The 22,099-nt window shown below is 40.7% G+C and overlaps 1 protein-coding gene across 8 annotated transcripts in view; it reads right to left on the reverse strand.

Annotated features, from left to right (window-relative positions):
* Positions 1 to 22,099, reverse strand: part of LOC122549771 (histone deacetylase 9-like) — a 796,606-nt gene that overhangs the window by 380,879 nt on the left and 393,628 nt on the right. For all 8 annotated transcript variants that reach the window (XM_087987095.1, XM_087987091.1, XM_043689766.2 and 5 more), the window contains 2 exons: positions 15,168 to 15,291; positions 9,478 to 9,599 (listed from right to left, as the gene is read on the reverse strand). In XM_087987095.1, the coding sequence (XP_087843221.1) occupies positions 9,478 to 9,599; positions 15,168 to 15,291 (246 nt within the window). The remainder of the gene's footprint in view (positions 1 to 9,477; positions 9,600 to 15,167; positions 15,292 to 22,099) is intronic.

The raw sequence follows: 22,099 nt of genomic DNA on the forward strand, positions 1-22,099 counted from the left end.
TGGGCTCATGAAACATGTAGTCAATGAGGCTCTCGTTGCCCAGTTGCTCTTTATCATGGTGATTCAAATAAGAAGGTTATTTATGAAATGAAGACTTAATAAATGCTGCAAGGAACCTGACTAATAGGGTGTGTATGGTCATACACACAAGGGTTAGTGCTGGCTCCAATGCTTTTTGTCATTTATATAAAAATGATTTGGATGTAAACATAGGAGATATAGTTAGTATGTTTGCAGATGACACTGAATTTGGAAGCGTAGTGAACAGCAAAGAAGGTTACCTCAGAGTGCAGCGGGATCTTGATCAGATGGGCCAATGAGTTGAGGAGTCGCATATGTAGTTTAATTTAGTGGTGCTGTGATTTGGAAAGGCAAATGAGGCCGGACTTATACACTTAATGGTCAGGTCCTGGAAGTGTTACTGAACACAGAGACCTCAGAGTGCAGGTTCGTAGTTCCTTGAAAGTGGAGTTGCAGATAGTCAAGAAAGTGTTTGGTATGATTTCCTTTATTGGTCAGAGCATCGAGTACAGGACATTGGTTAGGCCACTTTTGGAATATTGTTTGAAATTCTGGTCTCCCTCCTATTGGAAGGATGTTTTAAAACTTGAAAGGGTTCAGAAAAGATTTACAATTGCCAGAGTTGGGGGGGTTTGAGCTATGGGCTAAATAGGCTGGGGCTGTTTTCCCTGGAGCATCGTAGGTTGAGGGGTGATCTTATAGAGGTTTGTCAATTCATGAGGGGCATGGATAGGGTAAATAGACAAAGTCTTTTCCCTGGGCTGGGGAAATACAGGACTAGAGGACGTAGGTTTAGGATGAGCAGTGAAAAGTTTCAAAGGGATCTAAGGGCAACCTTTTCACATAGAGGGTGACGTTGTATGGAATGAGCTACCAGAGGAAGTGGTGGAGGCTGGTACATTTTACAACATTTAAAAGGCATCTGGATGGGTATGTAATAGAAAGGGTTTAGAGCGATATGGGCCAAGTCTTCGCAAATGGGACTAGTTTAGGTTAGGACATTTGGTCGGCATGGACGAGTTGTATCAATGGGTCTGTTTCTGTGCTGTACATCTCTATGACTATGTCTCTCTAACTGTTTGCTTGTTTGTGTTACACCTCAGAATTGACATGAGCCATTCACAAAGCAAAGTGCATATAATCAATTGCACCCCGCATAAAAGAGAAAGTATATATACCCCTAAAGCCATAGACATGCTTCTGCTGCTTCTCTCTGGCAAGTGTGAATGAAATGTGCATGATTCTTTTTGAAAAGGGAATCTCAGTATCTCCCTTACAGAGAAACAGATGGTGAATTGGGAGATATTGGAAATATTGCCTGTTCCACTGTGGAAAAAGCATGACACAAAGAGTTACATCGCCAAGGGCGTCTTGCCAGTTTCTGGAAATGCTGTCTTCATCCTGCTCTGAAGTAGCAGTTCTCGCTGCAGGAGATGGTAAATTTGAGTGACAGTGTACTTAATGAAGCAGAGACATCTTGCCACAATTGAGGGAAGACAATTGCTTTTTATACATTTTGGGTGAATTTAAACACTTGCTGAGTACCCTTTACACCTTCCTTCCCCTCCCTTTTCGAGAGTTTAGCTGACTCTGTTTCGCTGTCATCCAATTTCTGTAATTTCTGTTCCTCTTTCTGAAAGCAAATGGTTTGAGCTGTCTCCTCGAAGTCTGGACAAAGTCTTTCAGCACGTGCCGCTCCCTGTAGACTTCAACAACTTTTAAATAATTCTGGAAGCCACCAAACACTTTTATAATTCAATAAGAGCCAGCAGAAGTCAATCATTAAGCAAGCAGAAAATTAATGCTCATGAGGCAGCGTTCTTACTGCTCAATGCATGGTCAGCTCTTCAAGGTTAAGAAATGGCTGGAGCATTGAGCTGCAAAAATGGCAGCTTTGATGCACATCAGTGTAACACAATGGCAAATGCCACAATTCGTTGCCTCTGCATACTTTGAGCAGATATAATCTGAGCATGCACTAATGCCCTCACTGAAATTATTTTGGGCACAACCAGAAGTCTTTACATGCATCTTCATTTTGAGACAGAACTATACCCAAGGTCTAGAAAAATCTGGTGCTACAGAAGCAAATATCACACTGGAACAGAAGTTGACAAGCTTCCCAACTCTTGGTAAGCCCCTGCATATTGATTGATTGGGGGTGGATGGAGGAGAAAAAACTCAAAAGATACAGTTCTGATCAAGTTGTGCTGGTAGCTTTTTACATAAAGCACAATGTCACATAGATTTATTAACAAATATGTATTAGTTTGATATAACCAGATTACTATTTAAGAAAAAATGGTGGATGAATGTTAAAATAATTTTCAAAAGCTGCCTCAGGCTGCAATGTTGTCATCCATTTTCAAAAACATTGTGTTGATTTACAATGTCACTTAAAGTAAAATATATTTGAGTTAAAATATAAAAATGTAGACTTTAAACCTGCCTCTTTCCTAAGTTCTACAATAGTGATACAATGATATACTTAATCTTTTCAGGTGATGAACTGAGAGGAAGACAAATTGGAACCATGCCTGAGGTACAAAGAATTTCGAAAACTAATCAATCACGACAAAAGCCAAATCACGCCCTGCCCTGAGCTGAAGTCACAATCTCACCCATCATGAAGAGCTTGCATGAAACTGATCAGATTCAAAGAGGTGAATTTTAACCCTTAAAAAAAGTGCATTTATATCATTCTTTCAACATGATGAAGTGTCCAAAGGCACTTCACTGGAGCATTTGTAAAAAAAAATGACACCAAACCACCCAAGAAGGTATTAGTGCAGATGACTGAAATTAAAGCAACATACTGTGGATGCTGGAGATTTGAAATTAAAACAGAAATTGCCAATGAAACTCAACAGGTCTGGAAGCATCTGGGGAGAGAGTTAACATTTCGAGTCCAATACAATTTTTCTTTGGAACCAATGGTTTACTCATCAAATAGATTTTAAAGAGAACCTTAAGGAAAGAACATGAGGTACAGAGGCAGAGAACATTATGCTGGAATTCTAGAGCACAGTGCCCAGGCAGCTGATGCTATGATTGCCAATAATGAAAAAAATAATATCAAAGATGTGCAGAATTCCAGAACTGGAGGGGCTTCAAGATCTCAGAGGATTGTGGGGCTGAAGGATGTAACAAAGAAAGAAAAAGATGAAAACAATACTCAAAAGGCTGGCCACCCTTCAGGCGAATCAGTTTGATTGATTTATACCCAATTGAGCAATTTCATCTTTCATTCTGACCACCGCAACAGTAGCAGTGGTCAACAGCTCATAACATCTCCAAGGCACACAGCACTAACTCACCTAGCCTCCATCAACAACACCTACCAAACCCACCATCTCTACCATTCAAAAGACCACTGGCAACAGGGACACGGGAACAGCATCCTTCAAGACCCTTCCCCAAATCCCTCACTTTCCTGATTCAAAAGCAATTCACCATTCCTTCACGGAGGCTGGTCAAGATCCTGTGGATCTATCTATTTCACATGAACTACAGTGATTAAAGAAATCGGATCACCACCTTCTGAAGCATCCCATAAATGTTTGTTTTCAAAGGGTGGATGACTGATGCTCCAGCTGGAGTCCAATGTAACAGCCAAGTTTCAAGGCAGCATATGCATGGTGAGGCTGTTAACAGTGGATCATCTGAGGTCAGAAAATGTTAATGAGGCTAATTCTGGAATAGTGAGCAGGTATACGTGAGAAGAACATGACCTCATAGTGCTTTATATGGACCAGCTAGACCTGGCAAAAAAAAAGACAAAAATGACCAGTTGTCTGACATATTCATTACAGATTGTTCACTTTGTTCTTAAGGGATGTGGGCTGTTTGAAGGGAATGACCAGGGCGAGAGAGCATAATGTTCACAACTGGGAATAGGTGAACAGGGCTGGATAGAACTGTGCAAATCATTAGCTGCAGAAGTTTCCAATTCTTTCCAGAGTATCAAACTCAGGGCGGCCGGGGAATGGTGTGTGCAAGTGTCAGGGTTTGGCTTGTATTCTGCAGGCAAATTGCACAAGTATTACTGAAAAGAAGAGTGTGAATTTTGTGTGGTCACTCATTTGCTCCAGACAGTCACTATATAAAAAAACAGCTAAAGAGCTATTCACATATCAAATAAGAACAAAGTGCCAGAGAAACTCACCAGGTTGGCAATATCTGTGGAGACTGAAGCAAAATTAATGTCACAAGTCCAAAATGACTCTACAGTTCTCAATGCTGGCTTCAGGCTGGGTTTCCTGAGAAGGGACAATCTCACCTGGATTGCCACTCCAGCCCTTCCTTTGTATGAAAGAAGGGAGCTATGCATTTCTGAGAGGAGATTCTGCTCAGGACTCCCTCAGAAATAGGCAGGTGTAATTCCATTCTGCCAGTTCTTACAGAGGAAGCCAAACCATGCCCCATTTTCACAGCAGTCAGCTGCTGTATTCTGAAATGTAAAGGTTCTGACAGTTACTTGGATAGCCGCTATCAAACCATAAATCCATAATGTCAGGGTAATGATAGGGTGCTGGCAGGGTCAGATGCCACTTGGGTAAGGGGTAAATTGATTTCCATTTAAATCAAATGCCACAGAAGTAGGGTGTCAGGTGGTAAACGTGTAGCATACATGGGTATGATGTCAGATAAGTCAGCTTGGAATTAGAGTGCTCAGTACCCTGAGCAGAGTGCCAGCTAAGTAGGATGCCAGATGGGTAGGGGTAAAGTGCCAAGTAAGTGAGGTGTAAAATTAATTGGGGGTAGGGAGCCAGCTGAGTAGTGCACCAGCTGTGTAAGGGGTAGTGTACCAGGGAAACAGGATGTCAAGTGTGAAGGGATAAGCTTTCAAGTGGGGAGGGTGATAAGGTGCAAGTGTTGCGGTGTTTAGAATAGGCCAGGCTGGGTAGAAGAAATTGGGTCTGGTAGAAGGAGGGGAGGATGAGTTTTACGTACCAGGTGGTGGGTTGTGTTGAGCTTGGTAAGCTGCTTTAAAAAGTCCAGTCCATCAGGGGAAGGGTAGTCCAGTGGAAGAGGATATTGGGGGCGATCAGGTCAGAGTCTGCGTGCAATAAGTGGTCTAGGGAAGGTGTAGTTGGTGGTGTGTAAATATGGGATTCATTGATTTGTTACTCACAAGTAAGTATTCAATAGGCTAACTTTTCCCGAGTAACTACTTTAGCTCGATTCATCTGAAATCTGCAAAATGTCCAATTAAAATGAAAACCTTCAGATCGGGATTCTACAGGTTGCTCACGCTCAACTCCTATCTATGACTGGCATAAAGGCTGGCCAGTGGAAAATCTAGGTCAACATTTCAAGTCCAATATGACACCTCTTCAATTCCCAATGCTGGCTTCATGCAGGTGATGCAGTTACTCTCGCAGTCAGACCCAGTTTGGATAGAAATCAATAACACCAGCTCTGCATTATTCCAGGTTAGAGGGACCATAGAGGAAACTTTTGTCAGCAAACCAGGGTGAAAACTAAGCCAGGGTTCCACCTCTTGATTTCGAAGAATAACCTCTGCCAGAAGAGTGTGTTGGGCTGAAACGAGCATGTACATTGGTCAGGGTGTGACCATGCAAAAATAACACAGTTCATTGGAAAAACTGTGGGGATGAACTAATCCCACAACAAGAAATGGAAGAATATGAACACATGATTAAAACAAAATAAATTATTCTTGGGCCATACTTTGGCAATGGGGTTATTGAAAATTAGGATGCGAGTACTAGAAATCACAAGATGTGGGTGGAGGAGAAGGTCAGACTTCATGGGATGAACAATGGAAAGTTTGCTGAAGCCGGAGGCTCTTGGCTCAAAAGCCAATGTTCACATCTCATGAGAAAGAATTTTAAAATATGCCACCAATAAATTCAGAAGTCAATGGGCTAGTGTCAGGTTCAGAACATAGAACATAAAACAAAGAACATGGAACATAGAACATTACAGGGCAAAAGTGAGGACTGCAGATGCTGGAAATCAGAATCTAGATTAGAGTGGTGCTGGAAAAGCACAACAGGTCAGGCAGCATCCGAGGAGCAGGAAGATCGACGTTTCAGGCAAAAGCCCTTCATCTGTGCCCCTACTACTCTGAGTACAGAAACTACCTCTGACATCTGACCTCTTTCTCTCAGTCCTCAATTTAAAGCTGTGTCTTCTCATGCTCGCCATCACCATCTGAGGAGAAAGGCTCTCAATGCCCAACCTATCTAACCCTCTGATTATCTTAGATGTCTCAATTAAGGCACCTCTCAACCGTCTTCTCTCTCATGAAAATAGCCTCAAGTCCCTCCGCCTTTCCTCCAAGACCTTCCCTCCATACCAGGCAACATCCTAATAAATCTCCTCTGAGCCCTTTCCAAAGCTTCCACATCCTACTTATAATGCAGTGACCAGAACTGTAAGCAATAACTTAAAATTTGTTTGAAATTTAAAATACTTTAATATATTTGATACCACTCCTCACATAATACAAATCCAGCCATTTTTGGGAGGTTAAAATTATCGTCTAAATGCTGCATGTTGTTCTTTGTTCCGTTATTGACTCACATTAAAAATGTTATGATAACTTTTCCAGTACACAAATTGTTACAGTAAGTAATAACAATAAAAGAAAATTATTACATGACAGAAATAGTTCTATTTTTAAAATATGATGATTCATTATCCACAAGACTGGAACATACCCTTTTCTTTCCATCGTTAATTATCACAGACTCTATATTTGTGTAATAAACTTACAACACACTGCCACTACAAAGCAAGAAGCTCTGTGGTTAGACACAATCCTCATGATCACTTTATTACAAACAGAAACTGTTGCAAGTTGGTCTACTCATAGTACTGAATCAGTTTAGCTAACTTATTACCTTACTGCTCCCAAAACGGAGTCTTGCCCATCAAATGCATGTTGCTGAAGTCTGGGCATCTGCAGCACATGCTGATCTGATCATTTAAATAGTCAGAAAATTATTTATTTCATGCTTCACCATATTTCTAATATAGGCTCAGAGCAACTGAGGACTTCCATCTAGATTATTAGAACATAAAGTTCTTCCATCTTTCAGCTTGGAAAACACACTCCTACTTGGCCCAGATGTCTCAACTCTGCATCAGGAGTTCTTGAATATAGGAAATTGGACACTCATGTGTACTAATGAAAGTAATCCAATTGTTAAAGATACTATGGTTCACATGAAGCATGCAACAAAACATGGACTGCTCATACTTGGATCTATTCCTCATGTGATTTTATAAGATTTTGTGGTAATGTTTGAAGGACAGATAAATCTCCTGTATCCTGGCTATCATTCTCTGCTTACATAACTAAAAATGATACAGATTAATTGGCCAATAAGCAATTATTTATGGGTCATTGCTATGTATGAAATATTTTGTGTTTCAATACATTCTATGTGAAATACATTGAGATGTCTTTAGATATTCAATATTGAGCTACAACATCTTAAATTATTTCTTTCAAAAGATTACTCATCTTTTCTCACTTTGTTTTAAATGCCTAAGAGGAGAGTTGCAACAGCATCTTTTGGAAGTAGTGATTTGAATGATAGTGGAAGACAGACATAATTGATTCAATTGCCTCTTGCACATTTCACCTGATTTTCATTGCTATTGTCAAATTCAGAATAATCTCTATTAGCTTTCAGAAGAGATAAAATAATCAACTGTTCCATGGCATAACTGTTGGAATGAGCCAGTTGGAAATTAACTGGCCTGAGGCAGGCTTTTGAGCTATTTGGGGAGGTGGGAACTGCCTTGCTAATCAAATGACCTGCAGCTCTCTTGTCGTATTGGCTAGTGGAGAGCATTCAGACCTCAACAGCAATCACTGCTGACGCTGGATGCAATGGTAGATGGAGGGGATTGGTATTTTCAGGTTCGGGCTTGCAGATCCCAGCAGAAAGGTCAAAGGCCTTGAGAGAGGCAGGTTGGATAGGCCCAGGGAAGGTGAGAAATACAGTGGGGCGAAGGGGAGAGGCAGGAACACACTGGGGCAGGGAATTGTTTGGAATATGATGGGCGCAGAGGGCCTTGGGTTTGGTAACCCCTCCACCCCACCTTCGTCTGTTACCACATCAAAAAGTGAAAGGTGACAGGCTACACATTTGAAACTGGCCTCTACTTGTCATGAAAGAGATTGTGGCGGGGGTAGGAATTGTCATTAATTGAGTTCATGACCTTGCCCTCAATTTTACATTCACCTGCCAAGTTATAATTAGGGGGAAGGTGTCAAATTCAGCCCTTTGTGGGTGGTGTTCAATTCATGTTTGGAAACCAATGGAACTCAACATACTCAATGCATGCACGTGGATATACTATGAGCTACATGAAGCAACATTATAAATGCATTCTCCTGTCCTGTCTGCAGATAATGATCTGAATAAGGAGAACTAGTTGTTTGAAGACTGCCAGACTAAGATTAGCTCTCATCATACAGTGATATTTGAATCTAAGACACTAAATGGTTCATACGTACACCATGTAGAGAATTTGGGTGAATTGTGATAGCAGTTTTATTCCATTGTTTGGCCTTTATTGTACTGTGGATGAAAAATGACTTAAAATTATGTATTTTGACTGCTGAACTTATGATGAGTATTATCAATGTACATGTGAACTCATGGTAATGAAGGACAATGAAGTTCTTCGATATGCATCTTTGCCATTCACAATTGACTTACCTATGCTTTCTGTACACTTTTCCCATCCATTATGGATGTGATGGCTTTCAGGAACAATGGATAGAAGAAAATTTGCAGTTGTTGTCGAAAAAATAAAGAAAATTGTGAAATAAAAGTATGCACAAGCATAATGATATGAAACTATATTTCTGGGGCTGGAAGACATGCACTGTATGTTGCATTGGCAATCATATTACACATCTGGCCACACTGTTGTAATGATGTGGAGTGTATTGAGGACTTATAATAAGGGTATTTCATTAGAATTGATAGAAATATATGATCACTAAGTCGAATAAAGTTTTCGTTGATGAGCTCAGAGTGTAAAGCAAGACAGACACTAGAATTCAGGAATACTCAGCAAGTCAGCCAGCAGTGGAGAAAATAAACAAGATGCTTCTCCAGATAAACAGTCAATACCTGAGAAGGTCTGACTATCTTCTTCACACATGCTATCAGGCCTGCTGATAGTTTCCAATATTTCCTTTGGCTGAGGTGAGTTGGTTGCTTATTAAAGTAAACCTCACTCTTAAGGTACAAATTAACATTAAAGACCAGGTTTAATATAAAAAGGTCACAAAAGTCTTTAGTTTGAATAAATGCATTAATTCAGATTTTTCTCAATTTAGGCAGAGTCTTCTAGTGAATATACTATTACCTTGATACAAAGTGAAAAACCTCATTCCTATTAAGTCATTGCAGGTCCAAAAGGCTTTCACAACTGAAGTGGCAAACATTGATCCTGACTCACCAGTTTTACGCAGGGGAAAATCATCCTGTTTGTCATTAACTGCCAGTGATGGTTGCTTATATGATGGAGAATTTCCACTCTGTGGTGGTGAACTCTGGTCCAGTGAAGCACGGTGGGCCCCCCTGGCAAAGGAACAAAGAACAGTGAATTAACAACCATTAAACAGACTACATCGTAAAATGACAATATAATCTCTGTAGGTGGTCTCATTGCTTCCAGTTTAAGATACCCTTTCCATGTCAGTTATTCACATTTGTCCTCAACTGGTTGACTTGTCCCAGATTTCATTTACCTTTCCTTTTCTCCCCCTGTTTCCATGAGCTCTTTCTGTTTTCCCCCTACTTTTTAAACAGTCTAACTCTATTAAACAGATGGTGACTGAACTGAGAATTAATTATTACCATTTGTCAACTTTGGGAAATTATACACAAATTTTCTACTCAAACTACTAATGATTCTTCTTTGGCATTTCTAACATTCTGTCAAAACTGTCCTGCACACAGTCTCTGGTGAAGGGTTGTTTCAGCATTAGACCAAGGAAGTGTGAAGAAAGGAAACATTGAGCAATGGACGTATGCCAGTGGTTCGAAAGTGAAGTAATCCAGTGTAACTCTATTTTATTAATCCCCAATAGTATAGATTTTCTGTGTCCCCAGCCTCTAGTGGCAAATTGTTCCAATTTCTAATTGTACAAATGAGAAAACCAATATTCTAACTTATGCTTTCATTCTTCAAAAAGTTGAATATTGCTGAAACGAGAGACGTGTTGTTGAAGCTTTTGTCATACACTCTTCAGGATAAATGTAAGTGTGTCAATTTTCCTAAAATCATAGGAGAAAAGGAAAACTGATTATTTGGCAAGTAGATACTGATTGGCTGAAAAGTTGCCATGGAAAAAGCTGGAAAGTAAGGTTTCCTATGCTCCAGGTATTCAAACAAAAAGGTTCAAGGCTTAAACATATTTATAAAGAACAGGCACTGCATATAAACGTATGTCTTTTCTAGCAACTGTAAGTGTAACACATTATGAGCTTGATTGATTTTCTTAAATTGGCTGCATGTGTAGATATTATCACACTCCGTATTATTCAATAAGTGCTGCCCAATTATAGAATCACTTTAAGCAGTAAAATTAGTTGAATTATCCTGAAGCATGGGAAGCCAATACAATTCCCTACTGCTCTCTGAACATCAAAACGTTAGCCAGAGTTGATATACCAAACAATCAACATCCCTTTTCTCCTGTCTTTTCTTCCTGTCAATTGGGTAGCACTTCTGAGGCATCTGTAGCTACAGGTAAGTCATCCACCTTTGTGACTGGGAGTGTGGGGAGGTTTGTGATCGAGCTAAGAAAGGTGCAATCTCCAAAAGTAGGGTGTTTGCAGGAGATCTGTGAACCAGGGTTAGGGGTGTCATTTGTATGTGGAGAGAGATGTGGGGAAGAAATTACAGTTAATGGTTGGAAGCTTGGAGGTTAGAGGGAAGTACTTACCTATTCCTTACTGATACCCTCACCTTTCTTCAATTGTCAGATTTTCTAAGACCTTTTATTATGTCTCCATTAAATAGAGAAGTGGACGATTATGTTTATTGAGATCATTGAAGTTTTAATTTCTCACTAACCCCAACCTAGCTATTTTGTTAGCTAAGATTTATTCCATTCTCTTTCAAATGAGATGTTAAAACCAATGCCACTAAAAACAGACCAGCAAATCAAGCAATCAAATCATGCAAAAACTCGCTGAAGCAACATTGACTGAAATTTAAAAGTAAACCAAATGATGTGGTAAGACAGTATATCAGATCAAATTCTTTCTGTAAGCTCTGGTTCTGGCTTCATTTTAGTACAGCTTGCATGTGCCATCATTCTTGCTCATGAATCTTCTGCTCGATGCTTCTTCCTGGCCTCCCACTCTGCCTACAGTCTTTCTATTTCATTTTAAGTGTCACAATTCACTGGTTTAGAGCACTGGAAATAAAGCCCCACTGTTCCAGAGTCAACACAAATGTAAAAGTTATTTTTTTAAACTATGCAAAGATTCTCCACTTTACCAGATTTTGAGACCAAGGCTGAACATAAAGCATGAGCTATGTTCCTGTATTTAAGAAGAATTATTAGTTATTGCAACTAATTAGACTTGAGCTACAAGTAATCAATTATAAGCCATTGGCAATATAACACTAATAATTAAAAGTCCTATCCCTTAGACACATGAACACACAGTCAAACACTTACAGGGGGAAAATAAAAAGCAAATTATGGATCAAGGGAAAATCTGGAAAAATATTTCAGCTTCTTGTTCAGAAAAATTGCTGAAATGACTGTTTTAATTCTTGAGCTGATCAGCATGATATTTTTCAATTAACCTTCTCATTGTGTTTCCACTGGTTTTCAATAGGCACAAGTTGGTTAGTCCACTGATAAGAAAGGTTTTTGACTTATCAATTAAAAATCACACCTTGCAGAAACAGCTGAAGGGAAGATTAACTAGTTTTCTTCAGATTTAAACCAGTGTACTGCAGAGAAGGGAGAAAGTGCTTCTGACACAGAGACCTGACGACGTCTCTGTACCTGGTTCCCAGCCACAGGCTATTCAGTTATCTGAGAACCAGTCACATGATTGTTGACAGGCTTTTCCCATCTGCTTTGATGAAGGGCCACAGGACCCGAAACGTTAACAACACTAAGACTGGATTCCCTACAGTGTGGCAACAGGCCCTTCGGCCCAACAAGTCCACACAGACCCTCCGAAGAGTAACCCACCCAGACCCATTTCCCTCTGACTAATGCACCTAACACTATGGGTAATTTAGCATGGCCAATCCACCTGACCTGCACATATTTGGGCTGTGGGAGGAAACCGGAGCAGCCAGAGGAAACCCACACAGACACGGGGAGAACGTGGAAACTCCATACAGTCGCCCAAGGCTGGAATTGAACCTAGATCCCTGGAACTGTGAGGCAGCAGTGCTAACCCCTAAGCCACCATGCCACCCTATTAACTTTGATTTCTCGGCACAGATGCTGCCAGACCTGCTGAGCTTTTCCAGCAACTTCTGTTTTTCTTTCTGATTTACAGTACCTGCAGTTCTTTCCGTTTACTTTCTCATTGAAAATTGGTCACTAAATCCACAGCTTCTTGCTGCAACCAAAGCTCCATTTGTACACAGCCCCTCGACTCCAGTTCATCTGCAAACACTGCTGTAATCCATTGCTGTACAAACAGTGTTCACAAGTATCAAATTACTTACTTCCAAATTGTGCAGAAATCCTTGGTTTTGCAAACAATACTTTTATCATTTCAGCTCACAATTGCAAAACAAAAAGATTTCATCCTAGTGCAGATAATACCAAAATTTGTGGAGGCAAAGTAGACTGTTTGGCACATCAAATCAGCTCTGCCATTCAATGAGATCGTGGCTGATGTGATGATCGCCAACCCCACTTTCCTGCCTTTTGCCCATTGACCTTGATTCCCATTTGGAGTGTAAAGTATCTGTCTATCTCAGCCTTGAATATGGCTCACAATTCAGCCTCTACACTATTTCAGATTCTATTTCTACTCATTCCCCACCCTGTTTTAGATTTACCTTCCTGTTTGCTTTTGTGCAGAGGCAGTGATCATTTAAAACCAGCTACAAATTCTATGTCTACTTCTGTCCCTCTTCTGCTAAGTCAACATTTTTTTTTGCACCTTCCTGTTTTCTTTTAGAACAGGCCTTAGTCTCTAATTGCTCACATTCTGCTTTAGTTCTACCCTCTTTCAATCTCCTGGATCTCTGTGTCCATGACTCTTCATTGAAGTACTGTGTCAGATAGACCATCAAACCTTTTTTATTTTTTCTAGCTGTTCTTCCTGAGAACAATGAGATGTCTGTTCAATGTCTGCAAAACTAATGTGTTGTAACTGTACAAGTTATTATGACACTTAGCCAGTTACATTCTTTTTAGATGCCATTAAAGGTTTTATCTATCTTGGCAACTTCACTTTGAATAGCATTAAGGGTACACTGCAGATACTGGTAAAGGGGTCATCATTCATCAATGGAAATCCCTCGCAGATGAGGATGACTCTCTTTCACTCTCAGGACAAGTCTGTCGGTGACTGTACAGACTGGTGCAGCTTCCACAAGCTCTGTTACACTTAGGGCAGAAGATAGTTGTGGGAAGGGGTGGGTGGAGCGTTGCTCTGGCAGTCAGCTCCTTGTATTGCTTGCTCCTGGCTTCCGCTTTGTCCCGATGGCAAGTCACTCAACACCTGCCTGGATGCTCCACTTCCATTTTGGTCTTGGGCCAGTGATTCCCAGGTGTCTGTGGGAATGCCGCAGTGAGGCCTTGAAGGTATCACTGAAGCACTTCCTCTGTCCACCTGGGGCTTGCTTGCCGTTTCAGAGCTGGGAGTAGAGCAGCTGCTTGGGAGAGTCTCATGTCGGTCATGGGGACAGTGTGCCCAGCTCAGCGTAGCCAATCAAGGGGGGGGGCGGGGGGGGGGGGGTCAGTGCCTTGATGCTGGGGGTATTGGCCTGGTTGAGGACACTAGAGTTGGTGTGTCTTTCTTCCCAGCAGGTTTACAGGAGCTTGGGCAGGAAGGGCTGGTGGTATTTCTCCTATGCCTTGAGATGGCTGCTGTAGACAGTCCACATCCCAGAGCCATAGAGGAGGGCGGGTACCACCACAGCTCTGGATACCATGGTCTTGGTGTTGGATTTGATGTTGTTGATCTTGAACACCGTTTTCCTCAGGCAGCCGAAGGCAGCATAGCACCCTGGAGACGCTGCTGGATCTCTTCATCAATAGTTGCTTTGGCTGACCGGATACTCGCGAGGTATTGGAAGTGGCCACTGTTCTGTAAAATCTCCCACGGACCACGATGATTGGAGTTTCCCTCCACAATGCTGGGCCAGGTTGGTGGAAGATCCTCAACTTGTAGATATTCAAGGTGCGACCCCATGCTCTCCTATGCCTCCGTAAAGGTGCTAACAATGGTCTGGAGTACGCTGTCTGAGTTTGCACATACACAAGCATGTTTTGGATACTGCTGCCCAATGATACTGATTGGGGTGATTTTGGTTTTGGCTTGAAGGTGGCAGCGATTAAATAGTTTCCTACAGGTTCTGCAGGTTAGTTCAGTTCCAGCAGGGAGCTTGTCCATGATGAGGTGAAGCATTGCAGCAAGGTAGATCGAGAACACTGTTGGGATGATGACACAGCCCTGTTTGACACTGGTCCTAACAGGGAATGGGTCAGTGGTGGAGCCATTTGTCACTACCACGACTTCCATGTCATCGTGGAGCAATCAAAAGATGGTGACAAATTTCATGGTGCAAGCAAAGCAGAGGACCACTCCATAATACTTCCCGACGGATGGTTTCAAAGTCTCTTGTAAGGTCAAAGAAGGCCATGTAGGTTGTTTTATCTACATTTCTCTGGCAGATGTCACACAGTGAAAGCCCTGTTGTTCAATCGACAACATTCTCACTTTTAAATCCACAAACCTGTGGATTCAAACAACACTCGATCTCACCTCATTGCAACTCTGAATGATGGTGCTTTGCTAAAGAAACTGTTTGTCTGTTTGAATAAACAAATGTAATCTGGTTTCTATAAACTGTAATTTAATCAAAACAAGCTTTTCTTAAAAGAAATACATGAAAAATACAAATGCCGTTAGTAGAATGATGGTACCTACTTATACCAGTGTTTGGGATTTGGAGGGAAGGAATGGTTCTGTCCAGTTGATAGAGATTCTTTCGCTGATTTGCTCAACAGGAATTCCTGAAGTTTCTGCTTGACCTCAGTACTGGCCACAGCACCTGAAAAAAGAACATGCGCCTCAGTAATTGTCACATTTTGGAATCTTTTAATAACTTTTAACAGAGGATCATGGGAACAAGAGTAGGCCATTCAGTTCATCAAGCCTGCCCCATTATTTAATATAATCAGGACTAATCAAAGACTCAATGTCTTTACTCATTTCATCCTCATCAACATCAAACCCACTGGTAATCAGGTCTCCACCCCATCTTAACAATCAGCAGCTTAAGCAGACTCAAAGACTGAGCATCAGTTGCCCTTCCCGGTCGAGAATTCCAAAAGTTTACAAACTCTTGAATTAAATAATTTCTTGTCTCAGAGCCAAAGGGAATCCTCTGTATTCTTAAACTGTGTCGCCTAATTCCAGACTCCTCTGGAGACATCTTACCAGTACTTACCTTGCTTATCCCTTTAAGAGTTTTCTAAGTTTCGGAGAGATCACTTCTCATTTTTTTGTAACTCTAGTGAATACAGGCCTAGTTTACTCAATCTCTCTACAACTGTGCTTTCCCAGGGACAATTCTCATGAACTCTTGCTGCACTCCCTTTATGCCATTAACAGATAGGGATAAGGATTAATAAAGTGGAAAGGATCTGTCCTTATAACAGGCAATTTAGAATGAGAGACCATAGTTTTAGGATAAAAGGTAGCAGATTTAAAGCAGATGAGGAGAAATTACTTCACTCAAAGGTGAATTCATTACCTCAGAGTATAGTGGATGCTGGGACATTAAATAAATTTAAGGAGATAGATAGATAGATTTTGAATTAGTAATAGGTTGAAGGGTTATGGAGAGTGGGCAAGAAAGTGGGGTTGAGGTTGAGATGAGGTCAGCTATGATCGTATTAAATGGCAGAACAGGCTTGAGGAGCTCAATTGCCTACTCTTGCTCCTAGTTTTTATGTTCTTATGTTCTAAGGTGACCACAACTGAACACAGTTGTCTAGGTGTGGTCTAACCAAGCTCTTATACAATTGAATCAAGCTTTAATTATTCCAATAGCCTTCCTAATAGCTGGCTGCTTGCACCTGCAAGTTGGCCTTTAGTGACTTATCAACAAGGACGTCTAGGTTTCTTTGTACATCTACACTTTCCAACTTCTCACTTTTTAAGAAACACATTGCACATCTTAATCTCTTATTAAAATGGATAAGGTCACATTTTCCCCACATTATATTGCATCTACTACATTCTTGGCCAATCACAAAGCCTGTCCAAACCCTCACTTTACATCTTTCTCACAGCACACATTACAACCTAGCTTTGCATCATCTGCAAATTTGTAACATTACATTTGATCTATTTATCCAAATTATTGATAGATATTGTGTACCGATCCTTGCAGTACCCCTGTAGTTAGAGCCTGCCAACACAACAAAGACCCACTTATTCCTACTTTCTATTTTCTGTCAGTTAGCCAATCATTAATCCAAACCAACACATTACTTCCTATCCCATGGGCTTAAATCTTTCTAACCTGCCTCCTCCAGGAAAGCTACTTCTGTCAGCTTTCCTTTACTAGTTTTATTAGCAACATCTTCAAAAATCCCTAACAAGTTTGTCAAACATAATTTCCAATTCATAAATCCATGCTGCAGGGACTATGCCCAACCAGATCACCATTAACCAGCTGCCTATTGATCTCATTCTTTATAACAGATCCAAGCATTTCCCTATTACTGATAAAAGGCTAACACATCTATAGTTCCTAGTTTCCTCTCTCATTTCCTTCTTGAACATTTGAGGAGACATTTGCTACTTTCCAATCAACAAGAATCATTCCAGAAACAGGACTATATGGTTTTTGGAAATAATTTTCTAAAAAGTTGTTTAAAGCATGACATGGTTCATGGAAGCAAAATACAATAAATAGTTAAGTTACCAATAGATTCCACTATAGAAGTTAAATTATAAATGATTTAAGACAATAAGAAATAGGAACACAGTTCAGCCTTCGGTCCATTGAGACTGCCACACCATTCCATAATACCAAAAAATATAGGAGCAGAATTAAACCTCGGAACACTTCAATCCCAGGCCATCAATGTGGACTTCACCAGTTTCCTCATTTCCCCTTCCCCTTACCTTACCTCAGTTCCAACCTTCCAGCTCAGCACTATCCTCATGACCTGTCCTACCTGCCAATCTCCCTTCCCACCTATCCGCTCCATCCTCCTCTCAGACCTATCACCTCCATCCCCACCCCATTCACCTATTGTACTCTTTGCTACCTTCTCCCCAGCCCCACCCTCCCCATTTATCTCTCAACCCTGGAGGCATCTTGCCTCTATTCCTGATGAAGGACTTTTGCCCGAAACGTCAATTTTCCTGCTCCTCGGATGCTGCCTGACCTGTTGTGCTTTTCCTGCACCACTCTGATCTAAATTCTTCACATTTTATCAAGAAAGACCCATTCATCAAATACCCTTCCTGCGAGGGCACAATAATCTCTATCCTCTACCAGAGTTTATTTCCTAAGGCCATAGTACCAGGAGGGACATCCATAAAGGAAAAAACTTGCAACCACAGCTGTATGGAAAAACTTCAGAATTGCTGGATTGACTCAAAGTGATTTGATTTTCAAAAGTCATTTTTCTAAGTCTGTCTCTTGGCTACCATATTTCTGAACTTTTTTCTCCAGTTCAACTTATCATCTGATACCTAGCTAATTGTTGTTTTTACCTATTTCAGTGGCCACGCTCATGTGGCACAGTGATTAGCTCTGCTGCCTCACATTGCCAGAGACCTACGTTCAATTCTAGCCTTGGGTGACTGTCTGTGTGGAGTTTGCATGTTCTACCTGTGTCTGTGGGAGTTTCTACCAGGTGCTCTGGCTTTCTCCCACAATCCAAAGATGTGCAGGTTAGGTGGATTAGCCAAGGTAAATGTGGAATTATGGAGATTGGGGTGTGTTTGGGTAGGATGCTCTTCAGAGGATTGGTGCAGACTCAAGGGGCTGACTAGGCTCTAGCCGCACTGTAGGGATTCTATGATTCTATTATGAAATGCTACAAGAACGATGTAATTGAATGGATTTTCCTAAAGCGTATAATTAGTTCTTTTACCTTGTTTATGTAGATTTTCAGAGAATGATCATATTATTTTACAAACTTCTTTACCTATAATTTACTTCCTTATTCCTTTTGAGATTCACAAGTACAGCATATTTCAGGATCATTATGTCAGCAATATCTGGACAAAGGAAGAGTAGCAAATCTGAACGTACACAGCCCTGAGGAGATTCAGCAGTGGTTAACATTAATCCTGGTGGCTAACTCCAATTGGATGCTGCTGTGAAGGAAATCACTGGAGAGAAGGCTTGTTCTCAAAGATTTTCAATTTCTCGATAAGCTTAAATGATCACATGGTATGAAAAGCAGAAAATAATTCAATTCATATTTTGCAAGCCATTGTCTAATCTTTCTCTGTGTTACTGGACCAATTGGACACAAGGTCAGAATCACATCATCCACTGACTAACAAGGTTAATAGGGAAATTGATCAATAAGATGGACACGAAAATCATTTTTTGAAGTTAGGGAAGTGATTGCTGGACCCCTTGCTAAGATATTTGTATCATCAATAGTCAGAGGTGAGGTATTGGAAGGACGTTGTGAAACTTGAAAGGGTTCAGAAAAGATTTTACAAGGATGTTGCCAGAGTTAGAGGGTTAAAGCTGGGAGAGTCTAAATTGGCTGGGACTGTTTTCCATGGAGCATCGGAGACTGAGGGGTGATGTCATAGAGGTTTATAAAGTCATGAGGGGCATGGATAGGGTCAACATACAAGGTCTTATCCCTGGTGTGAGTGAGTCCAGAACTAGAGGGCGTAGGTTTAGAGTGAGAGGGGAAAAATTTTAAAGGGGCCTAAGGGCAACTTTTTCATGCAAAGGGTAGTGTGTATGGAATGAGCTGCCAGAGGAAGTGGTGGAGGCTGGTACAATTACGACATTAAAAAGGCATCTGGATGAGTACATGAACAGAAAGGGTTTAGAGGAATATGGGTCAAGTGCTGGCAGGTGGATATCTGGTATGGACGAGTTAGACCAAAGGGTCTGTTTCCGTGCTGTACATCTCTAAGACTCGATAAGTGTTGGGGCAGGCATGTTGGTGTCAACTAACTTGCCACCCTCACTGCCAAGAAAATTCGTCAGATTACATGCCAAAAGGCAAGTTTCCCTGGTTAACCAGTACTAGGCATTTTTCTCACCAACTGAGGAGGCAAATAGCTGGGGTGCTGGTGAGTTGCGACCCGTAAATGGCTCTAATTGAACACTGAAGGGACTCAATTAGTGGCAGGTTGAGAATGTCACCGTTTGAACTTAATTGTTGAGGTCATGAGAAGGAAGTGTGAATCTCTCCATGTCAACTCACCCAGTTATTTTCCGTTCTTTCCTCTTTCAGGGACGGAAAAATTCTGCCCAAGTATCTAACAGATACTATGACTCAATGTGTTTGAAACACTTCACAGCTTTTAATGTCAAAGGAACTCATTGGTAGTCATTCAGCTCAGCCACAACCTCTTAGCAAGCAGAACGATGATAGTGAATTTTCAACAGTGAGGAACAATACCACAATCAAATAATCTCTGAAATACTAGAAAAGCTGACTGTTGGTTACATTCCTCAAGAATAATTCCATTAATCTAACCTGGCTTGAATGTTTTTCCTTTATCCACTTATTTGAATTGTTCCTTTGTTGATGATAATTCATGAATATTCTAAATTGTTTTATTTATTCATGGGACGTGGACATTTCTGGCTTGGCGCATGTGTATTGGCCATCCCTAAGTGCCCTGGAAAAAGCTGCCTTCTTGAACTGCTGCAGACTTGGGCTGTAGGGACACCCACAGCATTGTTCGATATAGAGTTGTAGGATTTTGGGCCAGTGAATCCAGGGAGGGAACAATATAGTTTCAAATCATGATGCTGTCTGACTTCATGGAGAAGCTGCCCTTAATGGTTCTCTCATGTATCTGCTGCTGTCCTCCTTCTTGGTGGTCGTGATTGAGGTCATAAGTTTAGAAACTGCAGTCGAAGGAGCCTTGGTGAGTGAATGGAGTGGTTGATAACTGCAGGACTGCTGAACTTGAACCACCTTCTATATAAAAAAGATTGCAGTAGATTAAAAGCCACGGGACAAAGGAAAATTGTTCATTTGTACACAATGGCATAACCAGGATACAGTAGGTTAGGCCGTTTTTATGGATTCTACATGTGTTCAACTCTACGCACGAGAATTCACCATGCTGAGAGATGCTACTAAGTAATACAATGGTGTAAGATTTTTTTTAATGCAGTGTGACACTTTGATCTTATTTTCAATATAATGGATCTATTTTAAATATTATGTATATATTAATTTACTATTTGTGCTCTCTATACAAATCAAATCTTTCCTGTATTCTCGGACACACTGCAAGTGTTCGATCCATTGTTGATTCTTGGCAAAGCAGGAATCTTTAAATGAATCAGAAGCCATCTGATGTTCAGAATGAGTGAACCATAAACCAAATTAAACTGTGCTGATGAAGTATATGGAAGCCTCTGTACTGACCCCTTTCAACAAGTATTGAAACTTGAAAGAACTGTACAGTCCTCTAAAGGCTTGCTTTGCATGGGTTCAGTTTCTGCCTCTTTTTCTCTGTTACATAGATCAGTACTAATAAAGTTGAGGCAGCAAGTGCTGACTGAAATCACTGCAGCTTTGACCTAAAGATTTTACTGGCGTCACACAGTTGGTTATTTACAATAGCTTTTGCTGGCATCAGTAGCTGACCTTTCCCTACTGAGTACTCACTGAAAGCATGTACCAGGACAGGGCCTTTGGAACTGATTTATACTTAAATTGTTTCCTGGCAGCACTGTTTACATATCAGAATCACTGTGTGATGTCTAACTTTGAACTGTTGTTTGCTCCATATTGTAACTAATGATGTTTGGTAAAGTTCCCTTTGCTGTTCTAGTTGAGCTGGAATTCACAATTTGCAGTCAATTAAGTTACTCTTCGCATGCAAGATGATTTATTAATAAAATAAATATAGGAAATAAAAAAAAAAGCTAGGGTGTAGAATTGCGGATATCTTATTGGGATATGAATCTGAAAAATAGCTGGTCTACGGTAACTGACAGAATTCATAGAACTGTCCCTCAGTATCAACCAGTACCATATGAAAGGAAAGAGACAAAATTGGAAAACTAAAGAAAGAAATACTTATTTTTAGTGTTATATAAAGTTTGTGCATTTAGAGTAGGCAATTTGTTTAAACAGACTGCTTTTACTCTTAGGTTTATGGTGTCAATACTCACAGGGTGAGCAGTGAGTCTAACCCACCTGTGGGACACGGTCATTGTTCCAATCTCTCCAATTATTCCTCAAAACTAGGTTTCTCATCCCTGAAACTATTTTTGCAAATCTCTTCTACACCTTCTCCAACAATCTTCCTATTACCAATGCCAAGTGAACACGAACAGGCAAGTCACTCAACAGATTGGCACATTTTGGTGGGTTTCCCCGTGTGGCCAAGCCTCAGATTTCAAAATACAGGTGCAGCATTAAAAGAGATAATTCCCAAACAAGAGGAGAGGGATATGCCAACTGCACAGAAGAGCAATCACACATTTGGTGGTGCCTCAAAATATTGTCAGGAAAGTTAGTTTGAATTATTTTTTGGAGAAGATGTACGTTTGTGTGACGTTCAAGCGAGGAGTAATACAAATTGTGCTCAATCCATTCAATACAAGACCAAGTTTATATTCAGATATTAAACGCATGGTTTGATTCCAATTTTCAATATTATAGTGAGAT

This window comes from Chiloscyllium plagiosum, unplaced genomic scaffold (assembly GCF_037043375.1).
Source record: "Chiloscyllium plagiosum isolate Xiang-an unplaced genomic scaffold, Cpla_swu_hap1 HiC_scaffold_5, whole genome shotgun sequence".
In the NCBI taxonomy this organism is placed as follows: Eukaryota; Metazoa; Chordata; class Chondrichthyes; order Orectolobiformes; family Hemiscylliidae; genus Chiloscyllium; species Chiloscyllium plagiosum.